At 39.1% G+C, this 24,438-nt stretch overlaps 3 protein-coding genes and 1 long non-coding RNA gene across 6 annotated transcripts; 3 read left to right on the plus strand and 1 right to left on the minus strand.

Moving 5' to 3' along the window:
* Positions 1 to 1,219: 1,219 nt before the first annotated feature.
* LOC104960258 (ankyrin repeat and MYND domain-containing protein 1-like) lies at positions 1,220 to 8,719 on the plus strand. 2 transcript variants are annotated; one of them, XM_010788240.1, is made up of 12 exons: positions 1,220 to 1,593; positions 1,676 to 1,851; positions 1,930 to 2,101; positions 2,605 to 2,745; positions 2,852 to 2,959; positions 3,553 to 3,660; positions 4,993 to 5,115; positions 5,632 to 5,733; positions 6,412 to 6,559; positions 6,641 to 6,740; positions 7,486 to 7,640; positions 7,865 to 8,719. In XM_010788240.1, exons 1-12 carry the CDS (start codon positions 1,240 to 1,242, stop codon positions 8,065 to 8,067), a joined length of 1,890 nt encoding a protein of 629 aa, XP_010786542.1. In that variant the 5' UTR covers positions 1,220 to 1,239; the 3' UTR covers positions 8,068 to 8,719. The 2 variants fall into 2 exon arrangements, with proteins under 2 accessions (XP_010786542.1, XP_010786541.1); XM_010788239.1 differs by having other exon boundaries at positions 1,673 to 1,851; positions 7,865 to 8,718.
* A 36-nt stretch (positions 8,720 to 8,755) lies between these two features.
* LOC104960257 (tripartite motif-containing protein 16-like) lies at positions 8,756 to 11,809 on the minus strand. Of its 2 annotated transcripts, none has more exons than XM_010788237.1 (2): positions 11,724 to 11,809; positions 8,756 to 10,918 (listed from the first exon to the last, which is right to left on the minus strand). In XM_010788237.1, exon 2 carries the CDS (start codon positions 10,780 to 10,782, stop codon positions 9,103 to 9,105), a length of 1,680 nt encoding a protein of 559 aa, XP_010786539.1. In that variant the 5' UTR covers positions 10,783 to 10,918; positions 11,724 to 11,809; the 3' UTR covers positions 8,756 to 9,102. The 2 variants fall into 2 exon arrangements, with proteins under 2 accessions (XP_010786539.1, XP_010786540.1); XM_010788238.1 differs by having other exon boundaries at positions 11,734 to 11,808.
* Positions 11,810 to 11,998: 189 nt separating this feature from the next.
* Positions 11,999 to 18,216, plus strand: LOC104960255 (E3 ubiquitin-protein ligase RNF14-like). The gene is made up of 7 exons (XM_010788236.1): positions 11,999 to 12,175; positions 12,981 to 13,111; positions 13,248 to 14,093; positions 14,708 to 14,786; positions 15,213 to 15,416; positions 16,398 to 16,570; positions 16,745 to 18,216. Exons 1-7 carry the CDS (start codon positions 12,022 to 12,024, stop codon positions 16,880 to 16,882), a joined length of 1,725 nt encoding a protein of 574 aa, XP_010786538.1. The 5' UTR covers positions 11,999 to 12,021; the 3' UTR covers positions 16,883 to 18,216.
* A 407-nt stretch (positions 18,217 to 18,623) lies between these two features.
* On the plus strand, positions 18,624 to 23,872 carry LOC104960259 (uncharacterized). The gene is made up of 2 exons (XR_799968.1): positions 18,624 to 18,721; positions 20,936 to 23,872. It is a non-coding gene; the product is annotated as an uncharacterized lncRNA (long non-coding RNA).
* The last annotated feature ends 566 nt before the right edge of the window (positions 23,873 to 24,438 follow it).

Consider the following 24,438-nt stretch of genomic DNA (forward strand, 5'->3'; position numbering starts at 1 on the left):
AAAGCATTAGAGCTCCAGACTGTTTCAGAAATAATCGTTGATGTGGTTTGGAACATTTGACATCTATAATATATGCCTAAAAATAATAGGAGAACTTTAAAACCCATGGTAGCAAATCTGTCCATCAATTACAAATACAGATGTTATGGTTTATTAATGTCTCTCTGACTGTTTCATTGTGTTACTCGTCAGGTAAACTGCCATAATGATGTCATCCAGCTGTTGTTGGATATGGGTGCTGACATTGACAAGATAAACTGTGAAGGAATGTCTGCCCTGGCTGTGTGTCATGTCCTCTACTACCCCTTCCAGTCTCTTCACAACACTTTGGTTGAACCACAAGCCAAAACCCAAGTAATATTTAACATAATGTCGTTTTTTTGTTTTACCTCTTAACTTCTGGATCCACGTTTTTGTCCAGACAAGTAAAAAACATCATGCGCTGTAATTCTTCATCAGGTTTCGAGGTCTGCTTCTGCATGTGGGAGCAGTCCCCAGATCAGCCAAGTGGACTTCCTTACTGACACACCAAGGTTTAACAACAAACAAACCTAGAACTATTTCCTTTTACTCTTTCCAGAGGCCAACAAGAAAGCGCTGCAATAATCTAATTAATTTGAAGAAAAATAATGGACGTTTTTCTGCACCTTTATAGTATTCGATTGGCGGTTGTGTCTCAAATACAAAATAATGTGTTCCTTTATGTTTTGATCTCTTTCAGGACAGAAGAACTAACAGAGCACATTTTACACCACAGCAGTGACGTGTCTAATAGCAGTAAGCTCATCACTGAGCGCTGGCCTGGCCTAGATGAACCTGAGACAGACACTGAACACCTAAAGGAGGAGAGGAAAGAAAAAGAGGGAGAGGATACAGAAAGAGAGAGAGAAAGAGAAGAAATGAGCTGCAGGGAGGATGAGAATGAGAGCAAAGGGGAGGAAAGAGAGGATACAGAAAGAGAGGGAAGGGAGAGAGAAAGAGAAGAAATGAGCTGCAGGGAGGATGAGAATGAGAGCAAAGGGGAGGAAAGAGAGGATACAGAAAGAGAGGAGAGAAAGAGAAGAAATGAGCTGCAGGGAGGATGAGAATGAGAGCAAAGGGGAGGAAAGAGAGGATACAGAAAGAGAGGGAAGGGAGAGAGAAAGAGAGGAAATGAGCTGCAGGGAGGATGAGAATGAGAGCAAAGGGGAGGAAAGAGAGGATACAGAAAGAGAGGGAAGGGAGAGAGAAAGAGAGGAAATGAGCTGCAGGGAGGACGAGAATGAGAGCAAAGGGGAGGAAAGAGAGATAGAGAGCAGATGTGGTCAAACTTGGGAAATTGAAGAAAGCGAGTTAGAGGGTAAGGAAAGAGAATTTAAGAAGAGAGAGGAAGATGTTGGACTTGTTGAGAGGAGAGAAACAGAGGCAGGAGATGAGAATATTGAGGAAGACCTGGAAGAGGAAGTAAGGAGTAATCATGAAGAGGATATAAAGGAGGAAGGGGAGAGAGGAAGTGAGGATGTGGACGGTGTGGAGCGCTCCATTCAGGTGATGGATGGTGGCATCGCACTGGGCAGCGTAAAGTGGACAGAACATCGAGCAGGAAGAGTTCAGGTATGAAGCACAACAATCCCATAGTGTAATTGGTTTGAAAATATGTTTAATTTATGTTTGCTTAATTCTCTGGCTGCAGCAGGTCAAAGACAGAGAAGTGACCTCAACCTTTGACTCGGCCTGCTCCGTCAGCAGCTTTAGAATCCAGGTGACGGAGGAAGCGATGCAGCACTCAGCAGAGGCGCTGAGTCGCACAGGGGTCCCTCAGAGCTCTGATACTCAGGAGACTGTGCGCAAAATGGCCGCCATGAAAACTGAGTCAGTTCTGTTTCCACTCCGTCTTCTTCTTCCCATGCTGTTTGTTCTGTTTAACACTGTTTATGTCTATCTAAACAGACACCGTGTTCGTCTGAATATCCTGAAGCTGTTATTGGAGCGTGGAGCTGACCCTAACACATCCAGGGTCCCCATGCCTGTCCTCTTTTTAGCCATTATGGCGTCTGACACTGAGGCCGTCAGGAGACTGCTGCTGTGTGGAGCTCGCATGGACATTCCCCTACCACCAAAGGTAGGAACATATCATATTAGGGATGCATGATATATATTGGGCTGATAAATTATCGGCAAATACTAGGAAATTAATATTATCAGTCATATTCCGACAATGAAATTATGGCCAAGAAATTGTTTGCACCAGTGTGGGCATTTCAGAATATAAGAGTCAGTATTGGCAAAACTGACGAAAAAAGGTGGTATAAACTACAAGTTATGAACTTAATAATAAAATACAAACTTATCTTATCAGTATTGGCGTTGAGAAGCATGTTGTTTTTCGGTTATTAACATCTGCTGAAAACTCAATGTCGATAACCCCTGTTATTTTCTATTTACAAACATACCCAAGTCAAATAATACCAATTGTTGCGCCACAGAGAAAACAAATGAGTGATATCTCAAATCTCAAACAAATTATAAAACATAAAATGAGAGCGTTTTTGTTGCTCTCTTCCCTCCTTTAACCCTTTATACATGGTTTCAATTAAGCATTATATTCTGGTCATCCTTCTGTAGAGGAAGGGTCTGTATCCCCTGCATGTAGCTGCTGCACTGCCGGGTCCAGCAGGTCCCAGAATCACAGAGCTGCTGCTCCATGCCATCACTGACCCAGACGCACAGGCATGCGACCAGAGCGAGATCTATGAACAAGATAAGGTGTGTTTTTGTCTTTTCAGCCTATTCAAGTCCTTAAATTGTTAAATGTTTATGGTGATAGTTAAACTGGTGAGAAAAGAGTTTCAGACTGAGGTTGTTTTTACAGATTTTACAGAAAGCGAAGGAGGCACTGAGCAGCAGTGAGGGTCCACATCTCAAAGAAGGAGGCCGTACGGCCCTGCACGTGGCCTGCCAGAGAGACGCTGACTATCGGGTCAGTACATACACCTGCTCACACCTATTTCAACAGAATGACTTTCAATGTTACTGGAAAAATTCAGACGGTTCAAGACAGTTTAATATTTTTTGGCTGTTTCTAAAAAATTAAGAAGTTCAGGATATAACAACTTTCACATGGTTTGCTCTGTAATGAAAATTGTGCTATTAAAGGCGTTTAAAATGTGATCTTTAAGAAAAGTAATCCTGTAATTAAGTATTTTTATCCTTGATAAGCAGATGTTTTGAGGTATAGGGTGAAGTGTTTTATAGACTGCAAGATCGCGACCCGGGGTTATTAGGTCACCTATTTGTGGAAATCTCCTTCAGTGTATACATCTTGGGTTTTAGTGATTTATAGCAGGTTCCTGGTCGAGGGGGGGCTATTCTTTTAACTCTTAAAAAAAGTTGTAAAACACTATTCATGCAAGCATTAAAAGATCTTAGGAAAGTTAATAAACTAATACTGTGTTTTGTGCATTTGTTGCCTTATTCAACCATCTCTGGACAGAAACTGATTCTAAGTTGCTACGACAGCTCACAATGATATCAGGTTACATTTAAAGGACCTTTGTATTTTTTTTGTTGCAGAATGCCAGTAAAGTGGTAGCCCTCCTGCTGTCCCACAGAGCCAGCACTGACCTCCTTTGGAGCGGACACTCCCCTCTTTCCCTGGCTATAGCAAGTGGCAATGACCTGGTAGATTACATTACATTACATTTTTTAGACGCTTTTATCCAAAGCGACTTACATACATTCAGTACTGTGGACAATCCCCACAGGAGCAATTTGGGGTGAAGTGTCTAGATCCCAAAGACACTCACCTTGTGGTATAACCGGCAAGAGAGAAAGGCTTTGAGCTCCATACTGTTTCAGAAATAATCCTTGATAATCCATGATATGGCGTTTCATCATGGCAGTATCTGCCGGTAGAATCTCCCGCATGAGCAGGCATAAGCTCCGCCCCTCTTACAGGAGCAATTTGGGGTGAAGTGTCTAGATCCCAAAGACACTCACCTTGTGGTATAACCGGCAAGAGAGAAAGGCTTTGAGCTCCATACTGTTTCAGAAATAATCATCCTTGTGTTTCATCACCGCAGCATTTTNGCACTTTTGAAACAGGAAATGAAATAGAGGGATATGAGGCATGGCTAGAATGGGTGATCTGTTTGGTATTTTGAGAAAAACACTTCATAGACATGTTTTCTATATATTTGTATATATCTGAGACCTATGCTATTGCCTAAAAATAGCATGATAGGTGCATTTTTAAAGGTTATACTGTATATAAGGCCCTAAAGCAACTGCTCGATTATCTGTATCAAATGCACACATTGGTGCCACCAAATGACACAATAAAAATAGAAAGTGCTAAAAATAAACTGGAATTAATTTACATCTTAAATTATTAATATATACACAAAAAAAGGCTTTCAAATATCCAACCTTCAAATTGCTATTTTAAATCCACATCGCTCTGCACACTTGCTAAAGAAAAAGTTTTTGTGGAAATCTCAGTTCGTATGGCCAAAGGTATGGGAGTAAATATCACTGTAAACTATTTAATCGTCACCAAATTCGGTGTTATTATGACCGATCATAATTCCGCTTTATGCTGACATACATTTAGCATGGTTTAGGAAACAGGCTCCGTGTTACAGGACAGGTCAGGTGGTTTGGCAGCACCGCTGTAGACTCTCTGCACGGAGGAGCAGAGGTGTCCGGGCGATGCAGAGACACGCGTTCACTAAGCCGAAAAAATGATATCCAGTCACAGAGATCTGCTATTTTAAAGTAAAATCAACACATATCGACCCTAAATATAGTCTATATTAAGAACGAGAAAAGTTTTAACATATCATTTTTTGTAAACATATGACAAATGTGCGAGGGGGATGCCATCAGAGCATCGTCCTATGCGCCGGGGCCGAGCCCTGGACAGCCCCGGCCAAATGTACCCCCGCCTATACTGTATTTCACAGTCCTTCAAAACCTCACTTTGTCTTGAGCCTGTTCCTTTTCCCTGCCCAGGCAGTGGAGGAGCTGTTGAAGGGAGGTGCAGATCCCAACATCCCGCTGGGCCGCAGGGTGGGCAGCGCCCTCTGTGCCCTCGCCAACATCAAGTACCACTTAGGTGGCAACAGAGCCAAACTGGTACACACACAAGCACAGATACACACACACATAGTTGTATGTAGATCAACACGTCTGAGATAGGTAAGAAAAGAAGCTCCAGCAGGCTTTCAGCACTTACACTCCATTTATTTTAGCAGCTGTCTTTTAGAGAATGGACATTTGTCAGGCATTTACACATTTCCAAAAGAAGGTGCCTAAATACTGTATAGTGACCATGTTGACTTGTTTATGTATGCAATTGTTTGTATATGACTATGACTTTAAAACACCCAGATCCAGATTAATCTTCCAATTACAGTATTTGTGACTAAAAAAACACGGGTCACTGTTGGTTCTTGGCGCTTAAAATAAGTGACATTACTTTAACTCAAAAACCGTTATTGATAGCAGTTATATCCCTCAATATTACATTTTCAAGAAAGTTAGAAAAGAAATAGGATCTTCTTCTATCTCTTATTCTAAGTTTTATTTATGAGTCATTTCAAAGTATATATACTGTAGGTAATTTGTGTGTGTGCCTATGTTTTGATGAAGCTGGAGATGTTAGCTCAGGCAGGTGCCGACATCTTGATGCCCGTTATGGTGGGGGATGTTGTTGGAACCGCAGTGGACTTTGCACACTACTCCTTCAACCAGGTAATTCAATGCAATCTTTATCTCAGACTCAAGGTCCATATCACATACAAAAAGACAAGACACACATCAATAAATAAGATAAAAAGCTAAACACAAAACAACTTGTAACACCAACTTTAAGCATTTTAGTCAAATAACTTATCAGCCACATCATAGACTTAATGCAACATTAATGCACACAATGTATACAATATCTTGTTTTTCATTACTACACATATTTTATACCAATTCTACTTCAACCATATTCAATGTAAATACTGCTATATTTTAATATATTGTTTTATATGTTTTAATGTTATTATAGTTTTCTCTAAATAGTTTTCTATCTGTGTTTTAGTTTCACTTTTATGTATGCACAACACCAAGTCAAGTTCCTCGTATGTGTTAACCTATCTGGTAATAAACCCATTTCTGATTCTGATTCTGATACCAAAGCTTGTAATAAATTACATTTATATCAATTTAAGGATTTGTTTTGCTAAGACTATCAGGGAAATGCATAACTGTAACTTTCTGGGTCTGTTTTAAGCCGCAGTGTTAGACTTGTAATGGATCTTATTACATAGATAGGTGTTTTAATATGTTTGCCCCACTAATGTATTTCAATGGAGTTGGACACAGAAAGATTAAAATCAAGTTATTTTTAAGTCGTTTTAACCCAATGTTGTTACCACTTAGGACTTGCGTATTGCCAACACTCCCTTCCACGCTCTGAGCATGCGGGAGAGAGAAACATTCAAAACACGGCGCCAACTGCTGAGCATGATGGGAGATCTGCTGAGACAGACTGCTGCACAGAGAGAGATGGAACACCATGCAACGAATAGTCAGTACGATGTCAAAAAAACTATTTTGTGTTTTAAAAAAAAAATTAAATCATAATGTATGTGTACTGTATTTGTTACAGTTATCAGTAGCACAGAGAGGTTTGTGCACACTGGGGCAGGTCCATCAAACGGGCACCTCCCCAGCTGTGAAAGTATACCACCCACAACAGTAACACACAGGTACCTGTTTACATACATTCATTTCCATTCTGTCCTATTTATTTTATTCTGATGTCATTTGAACATGTACTTTATCCATCCTTGAATACAATTATACTTAAGGGTCCCTTATTATAGTGTTTTTCATCAATATAATATAGGTCTCAGATATACACAAAACATGTCTCTGAAGTGTTTGGCACCAAACAGATCATGCATTGTAGCATCCCATAAACCCCTCTGTTTCAGCCCTGTTTCAAAAGTGCTGATTCTCTGTCTGTTACTTTAGATGAAAAATAAGGAGCCACTCCCCACTCCCCACTCCCCTCTGAGAGATATTTGGTTAAAAAGAACACAATGGTGCTCTAGGAGGAGATTCAGGTGATAAGGTTACCTTGGTTGATTTTTGGCTAATGGTTACACAACCCAAAAAAACATTATGACATCACAAAGTGGCATGTCATTGTGTCCCTGGGCAAGACACTTCCCCCCCAAAATTGCTCCTGTGGGGATTGCCCACAGTACTGAGTATGTAAGTCGCTTTGGATAAAAGCGTCTAACAAGTGACATGTAATGTAAATGGATCAGGACAAAAAGAGAGCAAATCTTTTTTCCTGAAACTTTCAGAATCTCTTTACACAGAGGGGACACCATTTTTATGTATAACAGACATGAAAAGTGGATTTTGCATAATAGGAGACCTTTAAGGAAACACAAATCCTTCAGGAGCCTGTTTGGAACTCTACCTGTGTGAATCTTTTCTCAGGAATCCTGCCTTTAACTTCTGCTATCACTGCGGTCGCTCTGTGTCTGTGAAGCTGACCGCGTGTAGCCGCTGCCACAACGTCTTCTACTGCTCCAGGAACTGCAAACTGAAAGCTTGGGATGAAAGACACAAGGAAGAGTGTATCCGGGTGTCAGGTGGGAATCATGGCCTCTCCATACAACAGTAGCATCCTTGCTAACCAAACAACACCAGCCACTAACCAAACCAAGACTCTACATTTTAATAAAATGACTATGTGCAGCCTTCGTCATAGTGTTTGAATCTATAGAATCTGTAGGATAATGTTGAATGTGTTTAATTTATCTTTTGGATGAACAGAGCATGTAAATACCTTGTCTATTTGTCTCTCTCAATCCAGCATCTGCTAATGGCTTCCAGAAGAGTGTTGTGTTAAAATCCCCAAGGGGCCCCAGGCCCTTGACTGCCATGTTGAAATCCAAAACTGTCCCCCGGCCCCTGAGTCTCAAGTTGAAATCCCACAGAGTCTCCAAGCCTCTGGGCATGGCAGAGAAGGTCTTGGAGAGCCAGGTCAACCTGAACGAAAACTACAGCTGCAACTGAAGGATACTAAAAGTGTAAAACTTAATAACAGCTTTTCTACCGAACATTGAAATGCATTTTGTTACATCATTATTTCTTTTCAGATTTTGAGCCTTATTATTTATTTAGCTGAATGGAATGAATTTATTTAAAAACATTTTGTGCCACAAGCATCTTCCTTTGGCATTTTTACACTTGTAGTTTTGCATCTGTTATTGTATTATTAAATAATGTAATGATTGGTGCACCTATCGCACAGATAGGTGCTATCGTCACAGAATGATTGAATTTGCATATTAAAACCAGTACCAGTAACTTTAATATAATAACTTTTTATCATGATTAAACTTTGTGACTAAAGCTATTACTGTTGATTTTTGTTTCAATAATATCCTCGGATTGATTTTGAATGAATAAGATAAGAATGTTGTGGTCTTCATAAGCCATTTCATTTATTTAGAAGAACAGAAGTACTAAGATTGTACTTTAATTATGACAGACAGTGGCAACTCTCTCACATTCAACGACAGCAGCTTAGTCAATATGCTAAAGTAGCAAAAACAAGCCTGACTAAATATGAATAACACCTGTTTTATTGACAAAAAAAGCACTATATCAGTTATACTCTTATATTGTATGCTCTATCAGCTTTGTGTGATACCCAAGAATAAAGACAAGAGGAAAATGCTTTCTTCCTGTTTGTTTATTCATTATGGAAACATTCAGTTTGTACACACCCCATCGGTAAAGTCTCTTAAATGACCGTCGTTCACTGATTTAATGTACCGGTACATTTTCCCTTTGTCCACACAGGCAATTCACCAGATCCCCAGCATTGTAAAAGACAATAATGAACAATCTCTTTAGGATTATGATTATTACAGTTTTTAATACCTTATAACAAAGACTACAACACCATTGATCTACCTGAAAATACAGTAAATGTTAAAGTAATTAAGGATTCCTTTACAAAGATCAAAATATGTACAATAAAGGAAGTTATGGTGCTTTCTTTCTTATGACCCAGAATGAAACACACTCTCTTAAATGACTTGTCTATTTGGGTTTACAGAACTCGGCAGTGTCCCCATAAGAGAAGTAAAGCCAAAGCCCAGCATAGAGAGGCTGAGTGAATGTGGTCTGGACTGTGTGGAGGAGAGTCATGGTGTGTGGTGAGATGCTGTAGAAGGCCAGAATACCTGCACTGTGATCCAGATACACTCCTACTCTGGACGACCAAGGGCCTGAGACGGGGGTTTGGACATTGTTGTACCAAAAGTTATAGCTGTTATTGTTATATCTTAATGCCCAGGATTTGCTATTGAGTCCAAATCCACTGTCCTTCCAGGTCCCTGTTCTGCTTATATTCTTATATGCGATTGCTATATTACCTCCTGACCCTCTCAACTCCACCTCCCAGTAACAACGTCCAATCAGACTCTCTCTACTAAGGACTTGCAAACATTCGGTGAACATATATGGGTGACTAGAAAAGGACTGTTGTTGTGCCATTACTGTTGCTTTTCTGTTGCCCTCAGATAATAACAGGCGTGTGTTTGCTGTGTTTGAATCCATTGCAATTTGCCTTGAACACATCAAGAAATCAGTTCTGGTCTTTGGCTGAGGTTTTGTCAGTAAAACATCTACCCTACTCACTGTCAGTAAGACGTCGGCCCAATTCTTTCTCAGAACGTCTTGAAGTTTATCTCTGACTGCTGCCACAGCCGCTGTCCCATCTTCAAAGTAACGCAGAGGGCGGATGTTGATGCTGGATGAGTCTGCAGATTCAGTGGGTTGTGACAGTGAAGGGTATTTGTGAAGAAACTCAATGTGATCCTCTGTGTGTGAGAGCTGATTCAGGTCAGCGTCTTTCCTCTGCAGCTCAGCGATCTCATGCTCTAGCTTCTCCTGAAGCTCTTTGACTCGACTCACCTCAGATTCCTGCTGGGATCTGACCTGCTGCTTCACATCAGAGCTTCTCTTCTCCATGACACGGATCAGCTCAGAGAAGATCTCCTCACGGTCCTCCACTGCTTTATCAGCAGAGCGATTGATGGCCTCCGCCTCCTGCTGAAGCAGCTTCACCTCCTTCTCTCTGTCCTGGATTCTCTGCTGGATGTTTTGTCGACTCCCCTCCAGTTCTTTGTGTTTCTCTGTCCTTTCTCCTGTAGCCGACACTGTGTCGTGGCCTTTGTGTTCGTCCACAGAGCAGAGATAACAGATACACTGCTGATCGGTGCGGCAGAACATCTTCATCACCTCGTCGTGACGAGAGCAGATGTTCTCCTGAAGACTCCTGGAGGGCTCCACCAGCTTGTGTTTCTCAAATTTGGGTGAATCATAATGAGGCTGGAGGTGTTTCTCGCAGTAAGAGGCCAGACACACCAGACAGGACTTGAGAGCTTTCAGTTTTCTCCCAGAGCAGAAATCACATGCTTCGTCTTCAGGTCCAGCAAAGCAGAGATCAGCAGGAGCAGGTGGGGGTCCAGTCTTCTTCAGCTCCTCTACTAAAGCTGCTAACATGGTGTTTTTCAACAGGACTGGCCTTGGTGTAAAGGCCTGCTTACACTGAGGGCAGCTGTGGGGTTTCTTTCCATCCTCTTCATCCCAATAGCTTTGAATACAGTTCATGCAGTAGCTGTGTCCACAGGGAATAGCCACTGGGTCCTTTAGTAGATCCAAACAGATCGAACAAGAGAAGGTTTCACGGTCCAGCTCAAACCCTTTCTGCGCCATTTCACCTCTCAGCGACAACTGACTCAGTTTCAATTCCTGAGAAACTGAACAAGATTCAGCGTTGATCTGAATAACCTTTGTGTCTGCAGCTTTTGCTCTTCACTCTGTTGGTTAAACCCATCTTCAAACTGTAGATCTAAAGGGGAGGGAACAGGGGAATATATGAGCAGGAAGAACAGGGAGGGGTTATCAAGCCATGATTCATTCCAGGAAGAGGAGCAGTTCAAGAGCGATACTGTGCGTTCAACACTTGTTTACAATAGAGCTCATTTGTAATTTGAAACACTGGTCACTTTATCTTTAAGATGACAAACTCTTGGAATCAGACGGCAAATAGATGGCTCCCCAGTTTGAAATTTAACTGATTGATTATGTAATCCAGTTTAAAACTTTCTGTTTATTAAATAAAACTCAAATATGTACTGCAGATGTAATACAACATACGAATCATCAGATATACTAATTATAAATCTTCATAATATAGACCCTCCAAGGGCTATCCTCCCATTTATTCCCCTTTACTTCGTTTTTTGACTAGGTTATTGTGTATGGTAACAATGCATGTTTTATTACAGACATACATGGTTGTCACCATGTTCTGTTGTTTCAAATGTTTGTAGCCTTATTTGGGAACTTGATTTGTGCTAAAAAGGGTTATTATTTCTCTGTTTTCTAAGGCAAATCTTAATCTGTATATTATTTAGTGTAGCAAAAGGTAAAAATAAAGCAGTATAGAAAGTACAGTAGGCTATATTCCACCACGTTATACAATCATTTACAGTATAGTATATGCATATCTCTATGTATACGGGTTATTTAGACTTTAAGAGATTCTAAACAAAACAAAAAAGTGCGTATTTAGAGTCTGAAGACTCTGAACAAAAGTGGCGACAGATAACCCACAAGTACCTATTTTGTGCAAACTTTGTGAGCATAATTACCGTAAATTACATAATATTGGTCAGAGTCATCAGCATGGGGTGAGGTTGCTGCTTTGTGCTGCGCCTTGCATCATAGACAGAGTCAACGGGAGCAGGCTGGCACAGTCTACTGTACACCGAGAAGTTCACACACTATCAAGAATTGTTTAAAAGGTCGCCGAAACAACTAGCAATCCATGCACTAAACCGGAAGGATTTGACAAGCTAAGTCAAACACTTATTTCCCGAACAGGCAGCTTCAGAAACAAACAGAGCGAGGAGCACTGAGCAGAAGGTGAGGCTTGTTGTGACTGGAGATATGAATACGGACATCGAGGAGCAGGAAGACGAACTGCTCGCCCTGGAGAGTATTTTTGATTCGGAGGAGTTTGTCCGAAATGAGTCGAAGTTTGCCGGAGAAATCCGAGCGTGTGTTGAGCTGTCTGCAGGCTTCAACGTGCTTTTGAAAGAAGGTAAATAAACCAGCTTGAAAAATGTGATGTTGTTGATATAAATAGAAGGGTGTGTGGGTTATAAAATGAACATTTTGTAAAAATTAGATCCGTCAATTAGCTTTAAATTGGAAATACATGAGACACGTTATAATTGAAAAATACTGTATATCTTACAGTAGGATAGTCCATGTGTATATGACCATGTATTATATCATCCAAGCAATGTTACTTATAAGCAGAGGTGGAAGAAATACTCAGGTCTTGAGTAAAAGGAGAAGTACCAGAGTGTAGGAATACTCTGTTACAAGTTAAAGTTGTTTGTTTGATATGTTACTCATGTAAAAGTACTAAAGTATTGTCATCAAAATATACTTAAAGTGCCAAAAGTAAAAGTTTCAGAATAATATATATCATGTGTTTTGATTATAATTATTGATGCATTAATCTGTTATCAAAGCTGGTAAAGGTGCAGCTAGCTTTAATTACTTTGTAGGCTATACTGCAGGGTAGCTTATGAATTTACTCCAGGTCTCACTAAAGTCCTATTTAAGTTTTTATATTTCACATTATTAATCTAAATCTCTAAAGTAACTAAAGGCAGTGTAGATGTAGTGGATTAAAAGTACACAATTAACCTCTGAATTGTAGTGGGGGTAGAAGTACAAAGTAGCAAAAAAAATGTAAATACTCAAGTAAAGCACAAGTATCTTTAAATGTTACTTAAGTACAATGCTTCAGTAAATGTAACTTGGACCACACATTTACTGAATTGTTAAAGTGTGTAATGCACTTTGGTCATGTGATCTTATTGTTTTTTCCAAAGGAGATACGCTGAGGCAGTATGAAATATTGTTCCTTCCACCTGTGCTGCTGACCTTTGAACTCCCTGAGGACTACCCATCCTGCTGCCCCCCCTCCTTCACCCTCTCTTGCAGCTGGCTGACACACACTCAGGTAATCAGTGCAAGCCATGTGGGTCAATTAAAACTGTATTGATCACATTACCAACCTGCCAGACAGAAAGAGATGACTGCAGATTACAAAGTGCCAACAAAGATTACATCAGTCAATTTGCCCTCATCTCCCACAGCTCTCTGCAGTCTCTGATCAGCTGACTGACCTCTACCAGGCCACTGGAGGCGCTGTGGTGCTCTTCTCCTGGGTGCAGTTTCTTAAAGAAGATGCTCTCAAGTTCCTGGACATCCATACCCTGCTGGAGCTCCCCTCTGAAGAACACAGCCTGCAGGAACCATCACATGCTGCAGTCTTGGAACCAAAGAACAATCAATCCAATCCAAAGTCAGAACCCACAGTTTGTAATGTGTCAGATTTATGTAAACCAGACCTTTCTGCACGATCCTTGGAAGAGGAGAATCCAAGAGTGTTCCTTACAGATGGCCATGACCACTCTAACCAAATATCTTCAGATGCTAGTGAGGCTAAACAGACCTCAGAGTTTATGGCTGACCACCAGAATGATCTGTCCTCAGCCGCAGGCAAGTTGAAACATGGCCAGGAAGAGTTCTTAAATGATGGGGATGTTTCAGCCTCATTACTACTTCCATCCAGCTCCTCAGACCCACTGGATCAAAGTGAACAAGGAGCTGCTTCTTTGCCACCCCACTCCTCAGAATCCTCTCGGAATGAAGACCAAACGCTCTCTGGCCTCTCGCTTACTCCGTCACAAGCTCTCCTCTCCCAGCTCTTGATCCATAATGCGGCTAAGAAACAGAAAATGTTTGCCACCACCGTGTTTGACTGTGGTGTGTGTTTTGAGGGCTGGCTTGGTTCGGACTGTGTGCAGCTGCCGGAATGTGGCCACATTTTCTGCCGGGCCTGTCTCGGCAAGTTCTGCAAGCTCCAGATAAAAGAGGGGAACGTCCGAGGGGTCACCTGTCCTGATGCTGACTGCCCTGCCACCCCCACACCTGCACTGGTACAGATCCGTCCATCTGTCCCTTCTGCCAACCTCAGCGCTTTCTTCTGTTTAGCTTCTTCTGGAAGCTAAGACCTGTGCTCAAACTGTGCAAAAAGAAGTATTTGGATATTTTACCTGAGTAAAGGTAGCAATACTACAATGTTCATACTCTGTTATGAGTGAACATCAAGCATTCAATATGTTACTGAATCTAAGTAAAAGTACAGGAATATTACTTAAATTCTCCTTGATTTATATAGATATATAATTTATATAATAACTTAATTTTTGTTTATATTACGTTATACTATTATTGATCAATATTTAAGTAACCTTTAATACTGTAGATGTTTGGGCTGAAGAGTAGCTTACTAAAAGGGTTTTGTTTTAAATAGTTAATAACTATTTAATTATAGCTATTCAAATAATGTAGTGGAGTAAAACATTTTTTTAAATACAGTTTATGCAGATATACCAACCAAAAATCGAATTATCCTGAATAAGCTTATATCAGCTAATAATTGGTACAGGTCAACAAAAGCACACTAATATTTATTAGTTTGCATTTTGATTCAGATTTACGGACTTCTATGACACACATTTTTTCTCCTTCTACTGTCCTTATGCTGTAGGTGAGGAGTCTGGTAGGGGAGGAGCAGTTTGACCGCTACGATCGTCTCCTTCTACAGTCAACGCTGGACCGCATGGGTGGTGTGTACCATTATAACACTTAAATGGGAAATCTCATTGAGAAAAATGTATGAACATTTATTGATTGTTATATTCTAAATTACTTCCCCTATTGCACTGTTATCAGACCCATATTACAAAATAATACACCCCTATTACACCATTATGGCACCCACATTACACCATAATTACACTGTTATAACACCCCTAATATACTCATGTAACACCAATATAGTCATATGAGTCAGCCTGTCAAATGACTATCCCCCATTATACAGAAACCATTTAAGGGTAAGCATGGGATGTTCAGCTGCTATTCTCGAGCCAGTTGTTAAACGAGACACATAAATATCCAGACAGAAATAATATTTTTAGCACCTTAATATAAATTAAAAGAAATCTGTGGGTTCATGGATTAGTGCTTTTTTCCTCCTCCTCTTCACCTAGATGTGGTGTACTGTCCTCGGACTTCCTGTGGCTCGGCCGTCATTGTGGAGAAGTCCAGCCGTGCCGCCCAGTGCTCTGTGTGCAGCTTTGCCTTCTGCGTCAGCTGCAGGAAGACCTACCATGGAACAGAAGAGTGCCGGGCGAAGAAGAGCACGAAAACACAGGAAATACAGCTGGGCATTGCAAACCTGCCACAGTCACAAGGTACACAAGCAGACGTATGTGTAACATGTTAGCTTATAATTTGTAAAGTATCTGAAAACCTAAAGCTTTTAAATAATATAATATCTATTGAAGTAAAATGTTATTTATTTTCCTTTCAAATGTAATGCAGTAGATGTTTTTAGTGGCATGAAAAGGAAATACTTTAAATATAAGGACAAGCAATATCAGCTGATCAAAACATTTTTACGTTTACATTAAAGGTCCCATGTCATGGCCAGTCTACTAGAATATATTTACATTGTGCAATTTTCCAAACTCACATTGGTTTCTCATACAGCATCTTTGTATAGTATGTGATTCCTTCAAACTCATTATCCTGAGACGACCTAGAATGTTTTCTCTTTCCATTATCACATAACTTTATATTACTATTTAAACTATTTTATAGTGTTATATTTATTATTTTCACTTTCTTGTCATCACATGTGTATTGTTTTAGTATCATCATTTAAGTATGTGGATAAGCACCTCCAAATGTTTTTAATTAGGTTATTCTATTCAAATATGTCTGCCTTTTATAAGACCATTTCTGTATTATATTTTCACCTTATTATTTGGTATTTCGTGATTGAAATATGCCTTATTATGAGATAATTTTTCTTATTATACAAGAACTTGTTTTTTATTTGCACTTGCCCCTTATAATATATAATATCATGTTGCTTCATATGATGTTCTCTCATGTTCCTAATTATGTATGTCATACAGGGGGGTTTAAATGGCTTTTTTTATGTTTTAAATGGTATGTTGTTCTGTACAGTTTTTAGAAGAAAAGAAGAAACACCTAAAATGCTAACTAAATATAGTTATTATTTTATTTATCTTTACAAGCTCAAATGTGTAATTAAGTACAGTAATTGAGTAGACGTAATTAGACAAATTCCACCTCTGATTTGTGTGTATTGTGTTGTGTCTGGATGTGTATCTAAGGTCATGGTCTGTGTTTCTGTGTGTCTGCAGAGGGGCTGATGGCTCTGTGGGACGACTATGCCAGCGGCAGTAAGCAGAGGCAGCGCCTCCTGGAGAACAGATACGGCCGCAAAATAATGAGGGAAACTGTGGAGGACTGTCTGAGTGAAGACTGGATAGTCTTTAACAGCAAGAACTGTCCTCACTGCTTCTGCAGAATACAGGTATCCAGATACTGTGTTCACCTATTACAGAAGTCCTGCTGTCTGGCTTTGATTGCACGTGAACTCATGAGTGCAGATGATCAATTGTTTACAGATAATAATTGTATTACAGTGTACATTTCTGACTGTGTACTGTATGTGTTAACACATATCTTATTGTGTTCTGTGTTGTAGAAGAACAGAGGATGTAATATGATGACGTGCTCAAAGTGCTTGAATAGATTCTGCTGGGCCTGCCTCGACAGACTGCAAACAGGTGCAAACCAACACTTTGTGGACAGTGGCTGCGCCGTTGACTACAGAGAGTTCTGACCCAGTGCTCCTTCACTGCCAGAGGGATGCAACCCATGGTACGCTGTGTTTATTTACCCAGGTGTATCCCATTGAGATCATTTATCTATTTTTCAAGGGAGACCTGTACTTTAATAAATAGTTGATCATTCACATACATGATGATTTTCAAATAGGGCAAACAATTACAAAAATGTGTGTGGCCAGGAATGTTTTTGTGAATCTGTCAGTATTGGAAAAATTACTCAAGAATCATGGTGTTAAAATTACGTAGAAGTACCTATTGCGCAGAATAACCCAATTCAGATGAAATTCTTGATCAAATGTACTATTATCTGTATAAAAAAAACAATATAGTCTATATGGGCCAACAAATTAATTGATTGTTAATTCATACAAAAAAGTGAAACATTTCTCTTATAATGAATACAATTAATTAATATAACTAATTTGAAACCATTCACAAAAATCAGACCTCTCTCTTACTGTGTCTGACCAACAGAGGATGCTAAATAACCACAATGCAATGGCAACAACATCAACAGCAGCTTGAGCACATTTTAACTTTGCTCTACACAATATTCCTATTGTTTCATCTGTAAAATGCAGCTTTCTTAAAAACATGCTTAATCATTATGTATTTAATAATAAACCAACATTACATTGCTGCATGCATGTTTGCAGCTCTGAAATCAAATATGAATATTCTAAGAAAGGAAATCGGTTAGTGGGCTTTTTAAAAAGAAAAAGAAAATCAGAGTTAATTCAAAAACATAATTTCTTCCCCAGTTATAATTATTGAACGTAGTGGTTATGCAACATCTTTCATCTTTCTACCAAATATTTTCTTCAATAACTGATTATGTGTTTCCTGAGCCTGTGGTGACGCTTTTGAATGTCTTGTTTTGTTGGAACAACAGTCCAAAATCCAAACATATTCTCTCTGCTATCATATCACACTAAGAAAGTATACTTTCACATTTAACCAGTAATATACGGCTTCAAATAAATACTTTGACAATGAAGTATTGAAATTGTTGCAGTTTACTTTTCTCTGAATTAACTATTAATCAAGCAAGTATTAGAGCTGGATTTTTGTTTTATCAATTATTGTATACATCTTACTTCTTATGTAATTAATTGTTTTACAAGGGTTTAAGCTATGCATTTACATTACTGCTATAATCTAATGAAGAGACAAAAGTTTGTTTGTTATTTTCCATAGATGTGCCTGTCAATAGCTGACACACAAAATGATAATGCACCTTTGCACTTTGTATGCATGGATCTGCTTGATAGAAAATACTCTATTATTATTATTATTATTATTTTAAGCATATTGTTTATTTTATTATAACTTAGTACTTTTTTAGCATATTGTTTATTATATTATAACTTAGTACTTTTTTAACGCATGTTCTTACATGCGTTAAAAAAGTACTAAGTTATAATATAATAAACAATATGCTAAAAAAGTACTAAGTTATAATAAAATAAACAATATGCTTAAAATAATAATAATNGTGTGCCTTGGCAGTCTCAGTTGTGTTAGATTACCATTTGTCTTACAGATCTCCTGAAAGCCACGACTGATATTAAATATATATGTATTTGAATAAGAAACATTACTTAACTAAAGTTAAACACATAACTGGTTTTGGCTTTGATACCAAAGCAGCCAAGCTGAACATGTGGAAACAGATCGCCAGACAGTGTCTCCAAACAATAACAAAAATGATTTTGACTCCTTTTTCAGGGAGAGCAGCAATGAAGCGGCCCCAAGAAGGAACAGGAAAGATGGCAGTGAGTACAGACTGGTGAAGAACCGCCGCAGCCCACAGCTACCTGCTTCTATGCCGGGTAAAATATTAAACATTTATGAATAAGAGTCTTAATAACAAAAACACTAGATGCACATTTCTGCTTATATTTCCATTGGGACTGTCAAACAATGACTCACACACCCCAACACACACACACACACACACACACACACACACACACACACACACACACACACACACACACACACACACACACACACACACACGTTATATTCCATAGACACATATTGCTAGGTGTCTAATACAAAGTGAAATAGAAGTCCATAGTGTCATTAAAAACATTTTTTATTTGTAACTTTATTGGCTTATTTAAACGTGCCAACAGTTCTTTTTAAGGGCCTTTGAAGGCAGCATTACTAGAAGAAGAAAAATGCAAGGATCAATGTTCTTTTCTACCCAATGTGTTTGTCATTTTCTTTATTTGTTACCCATTTCAGGGCGCCCAGACTTATTTAGTTTTAGGAAAGCTGACACAAAGCTGCCCCACTCTATATCACTATGGTTGCTTGTGTGAGTGTCTGCTTTCGCCTTTCACACGCACACATACTGGCGCTCTGTGTGTGTGTTTGTGTAAACAGATACAGAGTAGAAAAGGTCAAACTTTCTGCTGACGTCAAACAACTCTTGCTTTCTTGCAGAAGTTTGCTATGTCTCTGTATCTTTCCGGGGACAAAAACAAGTAGCACTCAGCTCAAAATAAAGCAGGAATAAGTCATACAAGTAAAGCCAATTTCCTTCATCTCTGTCCCACTCTCTCTTTCTCTCTCTCTCTCTCTCTCTCTCACACACACACACACACACACACACACACACACACACACACACACACACACACACACACACACACACACACACACACACACACACACACACACACACATATAAACCACAACGTTCTGATGGTTTAATACATTTTTCTTGATGGACAAATCCCAAAAGAGCTGCACTCACTCTCGCAGTCTTTTTATCTTTCTCTATCTGCTTCTCGTTTTTCTGCTGTGTAACACACACACAAATCAACACACGCTGTATTCCCAGTTGTATCTTTATCACACATTGGTGATGTATCAGGTTATAAATAAGTCTATGATGCTGGTCTTTACATGCAAAATCAATTGTGGCTTATTTGTGGGTACCCAGCGTATTATTTGCTGTGGAAAACATCTAATTTGTACTTAAAACTGTTGTGGATAAATCAACTGTAACATGAATTTAATTGTCGTTTGATTGTCTTTCATTAATGTCTCTTATTATGCAACATTACTAAAAGTATACAGCCATGGGAGCGGCTCAGTGAGGCTGTACATACGCCCAGCGGGGGTTTGTGCTAAATGCTAACATCAGCATGCTCACAGTATTACAGTAACATGCTGAGGTGAAGCAGGCATCACTTTGAGCATGTTTGCCAACTCAGTACTCTATCATTTGCACTAAACACAAAGCTGATGGAAATGTCATTCGTTTTGAAGATATTTTATCATAAAATCTGAATTTCATGTTAAATCATCCAATAGTTGTGAAGAGATTTCCACTCAAAGCAGAGTCCTTTGGATTCATTGTCTGGGAACCATGGAAGTCTGTTCCACGTTCGTTGTATGGCATCCCATCCAACAGTTGTTGATTTAACATCAAAGCATCTGGATCAAAGTGGTGGACTTACTGGCTGACTATCTCCGTTGTGTGATTGTAAGCCAACTTTCTTTGGGCTTAGAACTGCTTACTGGAGGAAAAATAAAATGTAAGACTTAAGATTCTAGTCAAGTCATATTTAAATGTTTCAAAATGTTCTGACATTCTTTCTTAACTAATTCATTAATGGATTAATAAGATCACAAAGATAACTGATATCTTCCAGCTGCCATGATACAGAAGATACATCGGAATAAGCCACTTAATGTGTACATAATCTATTTATTTATATTATTTATATAAATAGTTATCACCACAATAAACCGTATTTAACTTTGTCTTAATGTACATTATTTAATTTCGTATTCTGTTCTTGTACATATCATATTCTATTGACATGTATATAGACTTCTTGCATTATTTTGTATTGCTTATTTTTGTATTTTATTATATATGTTGCGTTGTTGGAGGAGCTCAGTTCAGAATAATTTCATTGCCATTTCTACACTGTAGCTTATGTGCATATGACAATAAAAACCTTTGAATTTGAACATACTGTACAATTACTGTACTTATTGTCCGTCTCTGTTTTTACCTCCAGGGCCGTACTACAACCCGAGACCGAGGCAGCGCATCCCCAGGGACTTGGCCATGTGCGTGACTCCCAGCGGACAGTTCTACTGCTCCATGTGTAACTGCGGAGCCGAGCAGGAGCCCGACTTCAGGCAGCATCTTGAGAGCAAGCAGCACAAAGCAAAAGTGTCGGAGCTAAGATACCGCCACGAGATGGAGAACCTCGGCTACAGCTAAGAGACACAAGAGGAGAGTGTTCGGGGAGATAACAGAAAGAGAGTAGATTGACAGAGAATAAGTGGGAGACAAAAAGAGAAGACCAGGAGGGCAAATACTTCCCTCTGTTAAAGGGGAACATTCAGAGAAGAGATTAGCACACATGGCCTCAAGATCTTGTTGCAATTCATTTGATACGCTTAAATCCTCATATTTAGCATAATGCTCCTCAATATGAAGCTTCAATGAGATTTGATGGATTTATTTGATCCAGGTGTTACTCTTGAAATTATGTCTGTATATTGAGGCTTGTAACATGTTTGCAGATAACAGACATGTAAAAACGAATACAGATGTTCGATGTACAATTCATTTATTTAGGCTCTGAGTCAGATACAGTTTGAGACACTCCACTCTGTCTCAGTCTCCTCTGAGGCTTTGAGTGGGTTGCATTGTGACTCAGGATGCAGGTAAATGCAAATGGATTGCAATTAAATCTTGAGCTTGATCAGGCTGCAGGAAAAGGACTAGTGGTGCACAGAAAGCCAACATCCCAGGAGAGGAGGCACATTTGGTACATGCACAGGGTTAAAGCATTTGAAAAGAATGCAACATGTGGAAAATAGCAAGAAACTGTTTGGTAGACTGTTTTGGTACTTGAAGAATTGAAAAAAACACACACGTGGTCAGACACGTGTCCTCGTTGGGATAACAATCAACGCTGAGGACAAAGTTTGAGCCCTACAGGTATTTTTTACAGGCCCTACAGAAGGGTCTTCAGGGCCACTTATAGTGACCACTATAAGCCACAAATTCAACATCTTTTTAACCTGACACAGGTTATAAATCCAAAGCTAATTCATAAAAAAGCAAAGCACAACAAACAACATCCTCTGTTATAAACAGTGTTACATGAATCTATAGCCGTAGCCGACTTGTTAGCGGTTTTCTGGCGTGTTTCAGGCTGGAGGCTACATCCTGGCTAGCCTTGTTTGTGCCTTTAGTGAGAATTAGGCTAAAGAGTAAACTTTGGCTAGCCATTTTGACATATAGTGGAAACCAATCAATGCAACTGATTGGATTTTTCTATTATCTGTGTCGCCTCTTTTATTATGATAAATCCACATTATGTAAATATTCTCAAATGACATTAAAGATGTACATTTAGGATAATATACATGAATATTATTTAATCCTTTGGTTAATGTTAGCCTAGAATACATTGTAAATACTCATCTATCTCATTTAATTATGATCAGGATCTTGTGTGCACTGACTGAATGTCTCTCAGCACTGTTTGTGTGTGGATGTTACTGTAGGCCCTTTATAGCACTTTGAGCGATGTCCTTGTTCATTGCTAAAGTACCATCCGTCTCATTAAAAGCTGCTAGTCTCATCATTGTGACTGTGCCGGAGGACGGCATGAGAGGAGAAGCTGTCTCTGAAGCGTCTTTTGAGGCAGGGTTCAAGCTTTATCTCTTTCTAGTCAACTCAGCCAAACCGGCATTGTGATAGGAAGAAATGTGACAATAGATTGGGAGTGATGCAGAGAGCTGAACGCATTTGACTTAACTTTTAATTAGATTGCTAATGAACATGTTGAAGAGCTCATGGATATTTTGGAATGTAAGACACTCCATTTAATTCTCCCAACCAATCGCAATTCCCACAGGGGACATTAACATATTTTAATGCAGTGTGACGGGGCTGCAGACAACTCACATGGATTTTATCTGAATTTTTGTAATGTTTTCTGTTGTTTTTATAACTGACCCAGGTAGAGATGCTTTTTTCAGTATTCAATCCATCCTGAAAACATCAATTGTGTAATCGGAATCAAATTAGATTTTCTCTTTCTGTTTATTCGATTATCTGTTCCAGCTCAGTAGTGCTGAGCTGAACACAGCGCTGTCACAAAGTATTTGGAGCAACTCTATAGTAGTCAATGTAAACAAAAATCTACATTTTTATTGTTTGAAACACTGAATGTGACTTTTAAAGTGTTGTTTATATATTGATCATTAGTTCTTTAATTCTTTAGATTGAAATAATGAGTGTATTTATGGCTCAAGTAATCATTTACAGTATCACCAGTAGATGTTTGGATTGCAACATGTGTCACACATACTGTATACAAGAATAGATTACTGTAGTTCAAAGGTGAAACAGCTTCCCTTTAAATGTGCTTTTCTAACTTTCCACGCACACGTGCACACCCAGTCAAAAGCCTGATCGGGTCACATCAGCAGTGGTATAATGTGAAAGGAAAGCAATTTCCTGGTTTGGTTATTTGCAGGGAGAGGCAGCTGTTCACATCTTTCATTTGACTCTGGGGCACAGAAACACCTGATCACACAGATGAGGACGCTCAGGAGAAAAGCACTGTGAGGATATTAACATGTGAGAGAGTTGGAGTGACTAACAGAGCATAGAAAACTAAATGTGAGGCTGTTTTCACTGTGCCGTGTATTTTGAAAAAGAAGAAAAAGAACAAAGATGAGCTGATGAAAGCAGAGCTGAAGTGAAAGCTGTGGGCGAGACACAGGGAGTCGAGGAGTTCTTCAGTTGCTGTCTGTTAATAGCTCTCCTTCTCCTAGAAATAACATGCTTTGTCTTACATGAAAGAATGGATAGCATAACCTTTTATTATGTTGACAGGCTCACACTCCAATGCAGAAGCTGAACACTTTCAGCAAAAGCATAGAGACATGGGGAAAGTGTAGAAAGCTATCAAACTAAAGAGCCTTAAGATCCTATGAGATAACACAGTAGTCAATGGTTTCATGTATTTTGACTCTCTAAACCAGTGGTTCCCTAACCTTTTGGCTCAGGACCCCTTTAAATATCTACTTGATATTCACAGGTAATCGCCTTAGTGTGGAAAACCAAAGCTAGAATTATTCCCATCAGATTGTTTCTGTGAACAAGACATTGAAAATGTTAGGAGAGTCTTCACAGCTGAAAGCAAGTTTTTCATTATAAGATAAACTTGTCCATCTTGTAGAGGAACACTGTTTAAAATCTTTATTGTACTCACATGTTGGATATTTCTTTATAAAATACAATTTTGATTCATCAAATTATCTAATGGAGACAAGGTCCCAGGAACAACACCGGGTTCTGTCCAAAATTTGATAATGATATCACATGATACCATTGGCCCAAAACATATATTTTCCATCATTGGGAAAAAGACATCTGTAAATCAGTATAATAAGATTTTCTTGCGGGAAATGCGTTTCAACTTGAATTATATTCCTTCTTTTGCTCATGTGAATGAACCCAACTGGAGCAGATAAAAGATCAATTGTCCTC

The sequence above is a fragment of the Notothenia coriiceps genome, unplaced genomic scaffold (assembly GCF_000735185.1).
Source record: "Notothenia coriiceps isolate Sejong01 unplaced genomic scaffold, NC01 NC01_scaffold00031755, whole genome shotgun sequence".
In the NCBI taxonomy this organism is placed as follows: domain Eukaryota; kingdom Metazoa; phylum Chordata; class Actinopteri; order Perciformes; family Nototheniidae; genus Notothenia; species Notothenia coriiceps.